At 48.9% G+C, this 13412-nt stretch overlaps 1 protein-coding gene across 4 annotated transcripts; it reads right to left on the bottom strand.

The window, feature by feature from the left end:
* Positions 1–760: 760 nt before the first annotated feature.
* Positions 761–12917, bottom strand: LOC148660406 (E3 ubiquitin-protein ligase TRIM39-like). Of its 4 annotated transcripts, XM_088637803.1 has the most exons (9): positions 12696–12884; positions 12268–12447; positions 9551–10107; positions 8864–9441; positions 8366–8461; positions 7395–7628; positions 6792–6939; positions 5866–5892; positions 761–1803 (listed from the first exon to the last, which is right to left on the bottom strand). In XM_088637803.1, the coding sequence occupies exons 3-9, from the start codon at positions 9591–9593 to the stop codon at positions 1259–1261; spliced, it is 1671 nt and encodes a 556-aa protein (XP_088493929.1). In that variant the 5' UTR covers positions 9594–10107; positions 12268–12447; positions 12696–12884; the 3' UTR covers positions 761–1258. The 4 variants fall into 4 exon arrangements, with proteins under 4 accessions (XP_088493929.1, XP_088493928.1, XP_088493927.1 ...); XM_088637802.1 differs by lacking the exon at positions 761–1803 and having other exon boundaries at positions 4659–5892; positions 12346–12447; positions 12813–12917; XM_088637801.1 differs by lacking the exon at positions 761–1803 and having other exon boundaries at positions 4659–5892; positions 12813–12917.
* Positions 12918–13412: the final 495 nt, after the last annotated feature.

The following is a 13412-nucleotide window of genomic DNA, read 5'->3' on the forward strand; positions in this document are numbered from 1 at the left end:
TTTTGAAATTGACACAAATGTTACAAAGTTACAAAGTGGACAGAATACAAGTGTTTGTGCTGTTTTCTGTCTTCCTCCAATCACAGGGTCTGGACAGCTGATCAGCCTACAGAGAGAGCCTGGGATTCTCAACATTGTGTTAGATGACAGAAATCACAAGCACATTCATGACATAGGAATCTACATCATCATCATCATCATCATAATTCCTTAGAGTTATACAGTGCTTTTTCTGGACACTCCACTCAAAACTCTTTACAGGTAATGGGGATCCCCTCCACCACCACCAGTGTGCAGCCCCACCTGGATGATGCTCCAGTCTGCTCACACACACCAGCTCTCAGTGGGGAGGAGAGCAGAGTGATGAAGCCAATTCAGAGAGGGGGGTTATTAGGAGGCCATGATTGGTAAAGGACAGGGGGGAAATTTGGCCAGGACACTAGGGTAACACCCCTACTCTTTTTGAGAAACACCCTGGGGTTTTTAATGACCACAGTGGGTCAGGACCTCGGTTTTACGTCTCATCCGAAGGACGGCGCCTGTTTACAGTCTAGTGTCCCCGTCACTATACTGGAGCATTAGGACCCACACAGCCCACAGGGTGAGCGCCCCCTGCTGGCCCCACTAACACCTCTCCCAGGAGTCTCCCGTCCAGGTACTGACCAGGCTCACACCTGCTGAGCTTCAGGGGGCTGACAGGGTGAGTTTCAGGGTGATATAGCTGCTGACATTAAATCATGATGAAGATGAAGACCAAATATTCAGAATGACAGAGTTTATTTAATACAGAAATAGTTCTATCTGAGTCCAGGCCATGACAGTGAAGCAGCAATGTCCATCATGTAGAAAGCGACTGGCATTCAGCTGACGTGTTAGTCTGTGTCTGATGGTGACCCAGCTAGTCAGCCATGAATCTGGAGAATTTACAGGTGAGAGATAAAGAAAACAACTGTGACTCAATTTTACTGATTTACTGAAAGAAGTGATTAATGCAGAGCAAATAGAATAGAGCAATGACATGGACTGAAAGTAGAAAGTAGAACAGTTTGACACAAGCCAGTAATAATTTCATTTTCCAAGAGAGTCCCTCCCACAGGTGATGTTGTTTCTGGTGACTGAACGAGTAACGTTGAGAGCAGATGTGGACATGCCCAGCAGTGGGTGGAGAAAACAACACCGAAGAAACAGAAGAACAATTTCAAATGAAAAAGACTAAATGATTTACATTCCAGGAGAGAGAATCAGACAATGTGCTGATTCAGCCTGTGTGACTGACAGGACAGATGATCAGTGGGGCTGAGTTTGTACCTCCCTGATGAAGACCAGGGCCGAAGAATGGAAAGAGTTTCTCAGTGAAGGAGGCAGTGAAGGTGTAGATATGAGACCTGTTGTCCACATTGTAAAAGGAGACCTGTCCCCTCTCATAGTCCACATACACCCCCACCTTCTGGGGCATCTGGCTCAGGGGGAGGAGGACAGGGGGTCCAGCACAAGCCTCGATCTCATTCCCATTCCTCAGCCACACAGTCCAGTAACCATACCGGGGGCTCAGTGTGATGCTCCCCTTCCTGTTGATGGACTCTCTGGCGACTCCCAATGTCCAGTCAGTCTTCTCCCCCACCTCCACCTCCCAGTAGTGTCTCCCTGAGGTGATCCCATCCTTTCCCAGGACATTGACACAACGATCAAATCTCTCTGGATTGTCAGGGAGATCCTGTCGTGTGTCTCCATGTCTCACTTGTTTCCCATCCTCAGACAGGATGAGTTTGGGATGAGCTGTATTGGGGTCCAGAGTCACATCAGCTGTGGATCAGAGAGCAGACAGAGAGAATGAAATGATATGTATCTCACTCCTCTCTCAGATGAAAATACAGGCCCAGCCCGGCTGAGATGATCTGTGAGCGTGTGCAGAGCTCTCACACTGCGAGAGACTGGCTCCTGTGGGAGAAAGTGTCTTTAAATCTGAAGGAGACCTGATGATCCACTGTGTGCAGATCACACGGCTGAGGGCATCTCTATACTGATGGATACATCATTTCACAAGAAGCAAAATAAGCAAACTGTCTTTTCATGGGTATTCTGGTTCCTCTCTATCAGTTAGATTGTAAAAGTCTCATTAAGACAAAATTCTTAGAAGCAGAAATTGCTGCCACTTCATTAACAATAACAGGGCCCTGAATCACACAGGCAGTAACTGCAAGCTTGTCTCCTCCTGCGCTGCTGAGGACAGTAATAAAAAGGATCTGTTGTTTGTGTGTGTTAAGAGTTGTCTGTCAGTGTATTTAACTCTGTCACCTGAATTAAGGCTGAAGTTGTCTTTACACAAGACAGGGGAACCCGAGAGAGAACAGACAAAGCTTGTGTGTGTCTTTTTTTTCTTGTTCGTTACACACAAATCAGTGTAATACGTATGGAAACCTGAAAAACAGACATTGTGGGTCAGTTGTAACGAACTGACCCAGCGCACTAACTGGAGCTCAGCCCCTGGTCAGCACACAGCTCCGTGTTAAACTAGCGCGCCAACTTCAGACCAAGAGCAACGAACTTGGCCGCTGAAATCAGTCCGCAGCTCCGAGCTGAACCTGCTCTCCACTGCAACGAGCCCAGAGTGAGAGCTGCTGCCCTCTAGAGGTGACTGGAGTACAGGACTGACTCCCAGCGCCTCTTCACATGGGGAGACAGCTCAGTGTGGGACAGGCGGAGCTCTGGATCACAGGAGAATAGAGGGGAAACAACACCGGCACTACGGCAGGAAGTCATGTGTCCGTCGCTTGGAAATTGATTGTAAAGTTTAACTAAAATTGCTTGCCAGTTAAACCACATATATTAATAATGAACTTAACTGATGTGTTTATTCATAAGAGTAATTTTTTAAAAACTAATTTTATTGTATCTGTTTATGTCTATTAATGTATTTAATGTCTATTAAAAGTAATTGATTAACAATGAAATTTATTGTACATCTCTATTAGTAACTGTGTGTAAAATATTTTGTATGCGACAGTGTATTTTCAGATATCCCAGGGAGTGAAGAGAACTGAAAATAAAAAAAATATTTAAATAGGCTGTGAGTCTTACAGTAAATGTGTTTTGTCACATCTGGGTGTGAATTGAACAGATTTGTTATTTTTTGTTGTGATGTGACTCTACAATTGTATTTCTTAAAGGAAAGCAGGGATATTCAGAAACTGGGGGAACAGATATTAATTTTAAGTAGTCAAATATAAAGGTTAAAGAAATAAAAATACTGAAATCTCCATCTTTTTAAAAGTGATGATTTGTGTCAGTTCTAGATGAAGGCAGTCTGCAGGAATGGCTGTAAGAGCTGATGGAAGGACATCTGTGGATATTACTGCACAGAATGATTTAACCTCAATAACTTTCCTTACTCGTTTCGACATCAGTTTGCTGGACTAATAATTAATTTCCCACCAGATCTCACTGTTTTCCCTGTTTGTATTTGTTGAGCCATGTGTTGGTGATCCTGCTCTTCAAGGCTCAGCTGTGTGAATCTGCAGGTGTGTGTTCATGCTGAAGATCACGATGGTCAGGTACAGTATAACTCCTACAGGCAGCGCCTGGCTCAGACAGACTACAGAAGGAGAGAACCTGGCAGTTCTGCTGCAGACCAGTGAAGAGAGCTTTCCCTGGATGGCCAGGTGAGAGGATGGAGTCACTGGTACTGAACTCCTCTGTGCAGAACCGTGCGTCTCGAGAGCAGTGCCAGCAGGAAATGCCGAGTGGCCCTCAAGCTAATAGCAGCGAGGGGCCACACCTCCTCCTGGGTACCAGTACAACAGCTCCAGAGCAGCTGAGAGTTACCATGGAGACACAGCAGGGAGCCCAGAGACTCCCCCTGAACCAGGAGACACTGACCCACGGTGCGAGGGAGCAGCATCCTGAATCTGAGGACAGGGGCTCGGCCTTCAAGACCACAACAAAATCAGACAAAATGGTGGAGGAGTTTTCTCAGCGCAGCAAAGAGGGACTGAGTGAGACAGAGCAGGGACAACCAAGGACTCTTCTATGAGAGTTTGCAGATGTGTTTGCTGGAAGAGAGGAAGACTGCACTCGTACAAACGAAGCTCAGCGCACCATCGACACTGGCGAAGCAAGACCCATCTGCATCCCTCCCCCCGCCTGGCCATCCACAAGAGAGCCGAGGCAGAGGAAGCAGTCCGGGGTCTGACTGCAGCAGGGGAGATCGAGCCCTCTGACAGGCCCTGATCTCCCCCTGCAGAAGGACGCTTCACTGCTGGTCTGTACAGACTACAGGGACTCAACAACGTCACCAAGAAGGACTCTTGTCCCCTGAGCCACACTGACGAGGTGCTGGATTATGTTTCAGGGTAGCGTTGGTTCAGCTCTCTGGACCTGTACAGCAGCTACCGGCAAGTTGAGGTGCCCAGAGGTCAGGCCAGAGACTGCCTTCTCCAGAGGTCAGGGGCTGTGGCAACACACGCTCCAGCCTTCTGGACTGTGCCCTGCCCAGCCAGCTCTGAGCGGCTGATGGGAAGGGAGGTCAGTGGCGTGCCCAGGTCAGAGTGCCCGGTGTGCCTGGATGACCCTCATTCTCCAGGTCCTGGACAAGTGAAGAAAGGTCAGGGACCTCATGAGGAGGACAGGTCTCAAGACTCACTGAAGATATGAATCTCCTACAGCAAGAGACTCGTTTCCTGGGAGCTTCTGAGCCAGAAGGGTCTCCACAGCCCCTGAAGAGGAGCCACAGTAAACTCCTGGCCAGCCCCCCGGTCAGTTCAGGATGTGAGGAGTTTCATTGGACCGGCATCCTACTACTGCTGGTTTGACCCCTAGTTTGCGGATATTGCTGAGCTCCTTATATTTCTGACATACAAAGCAGCATCTTCCCTCTGGGGTGAAGACTGTCAATGTGCTTTTGAACAGCAAGAGCTGTCCTTGCAGAGTCTCCAGTGTTGGCCCAGCTGGACCCAGAGAGCCCATTCAACCCAGTCACAGATACCAGCAGTGATGGCGTCTGTACTTGAGAAGGAGCTCAGCTGTGCTGAGAGAAACCACACACCCTGCTGCATGTTCAGGAGAGGAGCTCCATACTGACCAGGGGAGGAGCTCAGAGTCAGCTGTCTTCAGGGAGGTGTGCCAGTGTTTAGGGATCTATAAGACTGGGAGACTCCAGTACATCCCCAGAGTGATGGGTTACTGCTTCAATCTGACACCTGCTACACAGCTCACTGCCGCCCACCAGAAAGACTGGGGCAGACATTCTAGACAGCTTGTTCCAGTCTCCCACCACTCTCTGTGTAAAGGTGACTGTTCCAGAGCTCATCCTCCAGTGCCTGAGGCTGTGTGCCTGTGTCCAGTGTGGACTGGAGAGCATTGGGTGTCCTTCAGTGGGACCGGCTGCTTCACTGTCACACCTCTATCTGGGGGAGCAGAGGGACAGACATCCTATCTCTCTCCCTCTTCTCTGCTCTCATTTCACCCTCTTCCTCCCATAACAAGCCCTTCCTCTCCTCTTCGTCTCTCAAAGTTAGTGAATTTCGAGCTCCTGTCTGACTGTTGTGTTCAGCGTCTTGTGTGTCTGCAGGCTCCTAGTTGTCAGTGTAGGTTCTAGTTTACAGGTTTAACAGGATCAAAATCCTCTGTTTCACAATGATGTAAAGAAGAACTGCAGTCCTGACACAGTGTTGGGGTCCAATTCCTCATCAGTCCTGATAAGCACAAAGCCCATCTGTGGGACTTTGCTCACAACATTAAACACATCAGCTGTGTATAAAGCAGGAGTTACAACATCTCCCCCTGTTAGAGTAAGAGCCTGTATTGACCCCTGTGACCCTGCTGTGACCTTTGTAAATGACAAGTTCCTGTCAGTGACAACAGACTCACCTGCATGTTTGCGAAGCCTCTCAAACTCTGCAAACAGAGAGAGAGATGTTAGAGAGCTGAGAGCACATTCCTGCTGGAGTCTGGTCTCCAGGTGTGCAGTGTTGTGTGTTGTAGTGCTGTGCTGATCTCTCAGGCAGGACAGTAACACACAGGAGTGTGTTGTCTGGCCTGTGGAGCTGTGGGTCTGTAAGAGACACTGACAGCTCATCTAGGTTGTTATCACACAGTCCAGCTCCACACCTCCCACTGCCTCCAGTACAAAGACAAGGATAGGAGTGACTGAGCAGCCTCCTCACAGGAGTCTGAGCCCTTTCTCTGTTCCAGAGCTTCTGACTGAAGCACTGAGGCAGAGCTGAGGCTCAGGGACAGAGAGCAGTTCAAACTCCCCTGTGGGAGGAGCAGCATCACACAGCACTTTCTCCAGCTGGACACACCCCTGACACACAAGATCACCCTGCTCCACACCTGATCTCTACACAGACAGCAGTGAGACACACCTGTTCACACACCTCATCTCTACACAGACAGCAGTGAGACACACCTGTTCACACACCTGATCTCTACACAGACAGCAGTGAGACACACCTGTTCACACACCTGATCTCTACACAGACAGCAGTGAGACACACCTGTTCACACACCTGATCTCTACACAGACAGCAGTGAGACACACCTGTTCACACACCTGATCTCTACACAGACAGCAGTGAGACACACCTGTTCACACACCTGATCTCAACACAGACAGCAGTGAGACACACCTGTTCATACACCTGGTCTCTACAGAGACAGCAGTGAGACACATCTGTTCATAACACAGATGGAGAAGAAGAGACACACCTGATTCTTCATAGTAGATTGATTGAGTGCCATTGACAGGTGTTTTGAACCTCAGAAACAAGCTGTGTTCACACAGTAATACTCACTGACTCCAGGTACTTTCTCCATTTCTTCAATGAGTCTGTCCTCCAGCTGACACACAGCCCTCCTCACAGCCCCCAGACAGAGATCAGGGTGAACAGTGATGTCAGACCAGTCCTTGGGGTGTGGAGGGGAGCACAGGGAGGGGAAACTCTACAGCAGGAGAGACTCAGAGTCATGGGGGGCCACAGCCTTCTAAGGCAATAAGTCACCTGTGAGTCTGAAACCTAGAGCCCAGTATAGATCACTAAGAGTCACACAGTGAGCTCTCTCTGCTCTCTGTAGATACTGTATCTGCTCTCTACAGTGTGTGCTGACCTGTAGGACTCTCTGCTCTCTGTAGATACTGTATCTGCTCTCTACAGTGTGTGCTGACCTGTATGACTCTCTGCACTCTGTAGATACTGTATCTGCTCTCTACAGTGTGTGCTGACCTGTAGGACTCTCTGCACTCTGTAGATACTGTATCTGCTCTCTACAGTGTGTGCTGACCTGTAGGACTCTCTGCACTCTGTAGATACTGTATCTGCTCTCTACAGTGTGTGCTGACCTGTAGGACTCTCTGCACTCTGTAGATACTGTATCTGCTCTCTACAGTGTGTGCTGACCTGTAGGAAGTGGATGTGGTCCTCAGTGTGGGAGAGCTGCTCCAGCTCAGTGTTTCTCCTCTTTAGCTCAGTGATTTCCTGCTCCAGCTCTTTAATGATCCCTTCAGCCCTCCTCTCTGCTGCTCTCTGCTTCTCCTCAATCAGCTCGATCAGCTCAGCCTGACTCCTCTCAATGGAGTTTCGAAGAGCAGTGAAGACCTGCACACTGTCCTCAATCTCTCTCTCTGCAGAGCTCTGAGGAGACACCAGGAGACTTCTTGAGTTAACAGGAATAAAAAAATATTATTGAAATGTGAGAGTGAAAAAATTAATAACTTGTATATTATTAATTTCAGTTCAAAAAAGAAGGGAAACACTATGTGGGTCACTCCACTCCTGGGTGACAGAATATCTCATCCGTTAACTGGATAATGACTTTTTCATTATCTTCCTAACTGTCCTCTCTGTCAGGGAACCGATCGGTAGAATAGGAGGATCCTTATGCGTAACCGTGAATCCCACAGAATCCAAAAGACGTAATCCAGGGGCTTGGTCAATTAGGGAGGCAATGAGTCCGGTAACGAGGGAAATCCAAAAGGCAGGAGCAAAGGTTTTGTACCAGGAGATCAATCAAAAGGCTTGGAAAGGCGCACAAGAGAGTTCTGCAGGAGGCTTCTCAACAGTGAGCAAGGGTTGCTGTGTGAGGGAACTCTAAATACTGAAGGGAAAGGGATGTGGTTGGATAATTGGTCCGGGAGTGAGAATTTGTGGAATCTGGTGCCTGTGGGAATGTGATGGGTTCAGTTGGGAATGAGATTGTGAAACAGTGGGTTTGGGAGTGCAACAGTGTTTGTGAGGAAGAGTGTGGGGCATGACAGGAATAGAACAGCGTTTGCACTCAGTCTTCCTAAGTGTCCTCTCTCTGTGCAGAGAGCAGTGACCCCAGCACTGAGCCCTGCAGTACCCCACTCAGAAGGATTGACAGGACTCACTTTGCTGAGCTCCACTGCCTGTTTGATCTCCTCCACCTTCTTCAGTCTGTCCTGGATCATCTGTTGTACCTCTGTCTCAGTCTTCCTCAGCTGAGTCTGTGGACAAACAGGGGAACAGAGACACTGAAGTCACTGCTGCTGGTGCACAAACACTGCACAACAGACTCACACACTGACACTGGTCAACAGACTCTCACACTGACACTGGTCAACAGACTCTCACACTGAACTGGGCTGGACAACAGACTCTCACACTGATGCTGGGCTGGACAACAGACTCTCACACTGATGCTGGGCTGGACAACAGACTCTCACACTGATGCTGGGCTGGACAACAGGCTCTTACACCAGGGAAGTTGTGCTAAGATACCACCAGTTTCTGAAGGAATTGATCATAGCCACTGATCCATATTCTAATAATTATACTAATTTAATTCACAATAATTTTAAATTATTTTAAAATTTAAATTTTAAATTAATATATAACCATAAACCCACCTTTTTCACTCCACATTCCTGCTCTAAAGGGACAGTGCTGTGCGTCCTGTGGTCAGTCTCAGTACACAGCACACAAATACAGGTCTGGTCAGTCCTGCAGAACAGCTCCAGGAGTCTCTCATGCTTCTCACACAGCCTGTCCTCAAGGCTCTCCACAGGCTCAATCAGTCTGTGTCTCCTGAAAGCAGCTCCTTGATAGTGAGGCTGGATGTGAGTCTCACAGTAAGAGGCCAGACAGACCAGACAGGATTTCACAGCCTTGAGTTTTCTCCCAGTGCAGGAATCACAGGACACTTCTCCAGGTTTAGCACAAAGTCCTTCATCACTACTGACTCTGGTCCTCTTGAACTGCTCAGTGATTTCTGCCAGACTTCTGTTCACACTGAGATCAGGTCTTCTGTAAAATGTCTTCTTACACAGTGGACACTGACAAAGATCACTGCTGTCCCAGTATGCTCCAATACAGGCCAGACAGTAGTTGTGTCCACATGGAGTGGACACTGGGCTGGTGAATGTGTCCAGACAGATAGAGCACTGGAACTGCTCTTCAGACAGGACACTGCTGGGTGAGGCCATTCCTGAGCACAGAGAAGCAGAAACAGAGACGATCAGAGGAGAAGATCAGCACCATCTCAATACAACACAAACAGCAAAAAGTAATACAGGTGAGTAACTCCAGTCACACACCAAACAACACAGCAGAAGAAAGAAAACTTCCTCTCTCTCCCATCTGGGCCAGCCTAAATCCCCTGAGCCCCCAGTGTTATGATGTGTTTTTCAGGACCCTTTGCAGAATCCGGAGGGGAGTGAACAGACACGGGGAGGAGAAGAGGAACTGGGCTGGTAGACGAACTGGGGGGCGATACGAAGGTGATCAGGTGCTCGGGGGGCGTGACGAAGGTGCTCAGGTGCTCGGGGGGGCGTGACGAAGGTGCTCAGGTGCTCGGGGGGGCGTGACGAAGGTGCTCAGGTGCTCGGGGGGCGTGCTCCATGCGACAATCCAGAGGGAGTCCGTAGGGAAAACCAGGGCGACGTCCGATCACCCAAAAACCAGGAAATCCAAATGACAACATGACGGAGATAAAAAGGGCTCCAGGTCCCGGACTCGGCTGGTTCAGGAGCCGATAGGAGGCCTCTGCCCTCGAGCCGCGGACGGAGGGCGACACGGAGACAGGCGGGCCTCCGGGCGTCCGTGATCCAGTGCAGAGCCCGGAACACAGCGAGCGTCTGGCTTTTGAGGTGGGCTGGAACAGGGAGCAGGAGCACAGAATCAACTAAAATGTAAAGAGCCAGAGCGCCCTTCATGGGGAGGGATTACAATCGTGACACCCAGGGACCATCTGACAGGACAGAATACTGCCATACAGGAAACCCCAGACTGGACTGACTGGGAGAGTCACTGGGAGCTTTAACTGGGGAGAACAGCACTCTGGAAACTGAAGTCTGAATCAGAAACAAAACTGAAAGTTAATTCTCCAGCGTCTCTCGTAATACAACTTCCTGCAAGAGCAGCACTTACAGTGTCTCTTCAACAGCTCCTCCCGTCCCTAAATCCTCAGCACACTCCTCCAGCACAGAGGAACAGGCTGCCTGCTGTCCAGACCTGTCCCAGTCCTCAGCACAGCAGCTCTGCTCTCTATTGTAGTGAAGGAGCCTGCAGTGTCAGAGCTGAAGCTGCAGGAGAGAGAGTCCAGCTCCAGGTCCAGCCTTTCCCTCCCTGAGCTCTTTATTCCCTCTGTCCTTTCCCTCCTCTGCCAGTCAGACACACCGCAGCTCAGTCCTCCTCACACAGGGCCAGGGCTCCAGTCCAGCAGGTGCTCATGTCTTCATGAAGAGGAAACAGGGCAGCAGCTCGGTTTTGTTGTGTGTGCTGTAGTGTGTGTATTGTCATTGATCAGAAAGATTTGTTGAACCAAGTGTACCTGGATTATTATTCTTTTCACTACAGCTGTTCCAGAGAACAAAGAAATCATGTTCCTGTAGTTCTCCCAGCCGCTCGGGGAGATTCTGGAGAATCTCTTACAAGCTGACTCAGCCTCTCAGCCAGTTCCTTATCTTCACTTCACCAGTTTCGTTCCCCCATTGGCAACAATACTGTCACGCCCAGTACACCTAGAGGGCGCTCTGCTGCTCTCCTGTTCCCAGTCCCTGTGATTATTCTTGTTTTTCTGGTGTGTCTTGTTGTGTAGCCTGTTTACTTCCTGTTTCTGCTCTGCTCTTCGCTCAGCGTTGAGGTTCGGATGTCCTGAGACCCGCCTGGCACCAGGTCGCCCCACATCCGCTACCTGAGGGCCTAGGTTTCTATACGGCTTCTCCTGAACAGCTGAGCCCGGCTAACCCCTGTCTCGCCACTACGCATAGGGTCTTCTTCACTGTTAGGACCCCAAGTGTCTAGGGGTAAAGGGGTGTAACATTTAGGATAATTCTTTTGGAAGCAGGGGGGTTTTGGTGAGGGACTAGGAAGCGTGATAACAAGGGTAAGGAACTAGAGTGGTGCCAAAGAAAAGAAAACAAACAAAATGGAGCTGGCTAGGACAGTGAGGGAAAGCTAACCTGACTTCAAAAGAAAACCCGAAACACACGGTCTTCGGTGTCTTCAACACCCTAGCTAACCTGCACTGACTACCCAAAACCCTACAAGACAAACGGCACTCACCCGTACTAACTAGTGTACAAATACAAAATCAAAATCAAGTGTGTAAGTGTACCCAACAACCTAAACTAACCTTATATACAAAAGTTCACACAAAAACACAAGTGAACCAGGAAGACAAATAAGGGAAAACAAGAGTAATAAACAGGAGCAGGGTACAAAAGAACACAAACGTTGAACATGTAACACTGGGGCAAGGAAATGGCAAAACAAGGATGAACACACAAACAAACGAAAGTACAAAGATACTACCGTAAAACCAACAAAACCGAAGCTATACGAAAATACACACGCAAAACAAACCAACAAACCAACAAACGAAGCAGAAGCAATAACCAGAAGCGAAGCAAAGCGATAACCAAAACCAAACGGGACCAAAGTCAAACAAAAGGCCTCTCTTTGCTGAAAACCTCCATGTTATATAGTGAATAAAATGTGTTCTGATTGGCTGAGGGCTGATTGATGATGACATCATACTGAAACAGTGGTGTGATGGTTGGCCAATGGGGAAGGGAGAACAATCAAGGGTCAGCAGTGTGGACATAACAGAAAAAACACACACAGAACACACACTGGGACGTAACATTCACACTCATGCCATTCCACAGTTCGTCCCTTCAGACATCCCTGACAAGTACTGTACAAGCTGCACACAGACAGAGCCCAGGAGCTGGGCTCAGGGCTCCAGTGCTGGAAGGCTGCAGTGTTAAACACTGTGACACTGCTCTGTCCAGCAGCACTTACTACTGACCTGAATTCAACCTGCAGTACAAGGTCCAGAAATACACAGCGTCCTGGACAGCAACACTCACAGCAGGTTCACACCCACCTGTCTCTTTCCTGGCAGGATGATAATTACAGTCCAGATCGTGGAGAAAACTTTTATGTTTCTAGTTTTCACGGAAGTTGCTCACAGAGAGATGCTGTTCAACTACAGGAAACACAAAGTGAAAGAGAAACCTTCAGGAAAGACAGGAAATATATTTTTTTATCTGTTTGTCTGCCGTCAGAGTCGATACATTGAAAAAAAGGAGAAAACTCAAACATTTAACACCATCAGGTTATGATTCACAACAATAAGTCGTCTGTTTAGTGACTAACTGTCTGAGTGTACAGGACAGCAGCTAACCCTGCAGCACACTGTGCTGTTAACTGCTCGGAGACAGACAGGATACTTACACACTGGACAACCTGCTCCTGCTGCTCTGAGCTCCTCTCTCTCTTGTTCTGAAAGAAATATTTGAGAATCTGAGGCCTCTTAATAACTAGATCTGAAAAAGGATCTGTTCACCTCACCTCTCACACCGTTAATGAGAGTAACGGAATATGTTCACTTTCTGTTCTCAGTGAAACACAGAGAGGAGTGCAGGAGAGGATTCTGGGAAACTGGGCTGTGGCGGCAGGTTGTGCTGTAGTCATGTGACGCACAGCTCTGTGTTCAAGGACATTTCTGTGGAAATAAGAATATTAACACTCATATCAGTATACCACCCTGGAGCCCCTCTCTCCTTGTCCACAGACTGTGAGACGGCAGCTCCTCTCTCCCTGAAAGGAGCCTCACAGACAAGATGAGTTCACTTCAGATGAACTGATGGCAGATGGCTGTGTGGTCGCTCATTTCTCAGGCCCCATGAAAGGCTCCCAGTGTGCTGCAGGAGCAGAGGGGCTGTTCAAGCAGGACTGAGCTGAGGCACTGCTGCTGCAGGAGTGAGGCAGCGGCGTATCGTCTCCCCACAGCTGAGAGAGACAGGGAGCACAGGCTGAGTCCACAGGCCCCTGGTCTCCCATCCACACAGACAGGAGCTCTCTCAGCACGAGGGGAGAGGAGCCAGCAGACCTGCGCTGCCATGTCAGGGACATGAGAGCTGTTCACACACAGGCTGCACCCGGTCAGCT

Source organism: Lepisosteus platostomus, chromosome 6 (genome assembly GCF_059453375.1).
Source record: "Lepisosteus platostomus isolate fLepPlt1 chromosome 6, fLepPlt1.hap1, whole genome shotgun sequence".
NCBI classification, from domain to species: domain Eukaryota; kingdom Metazoa; phylum Chordata; class Actinopteri; order Semionotiformes; family Lepisosteidae; genus Lepisosteus; species Lepisosteus platostomus.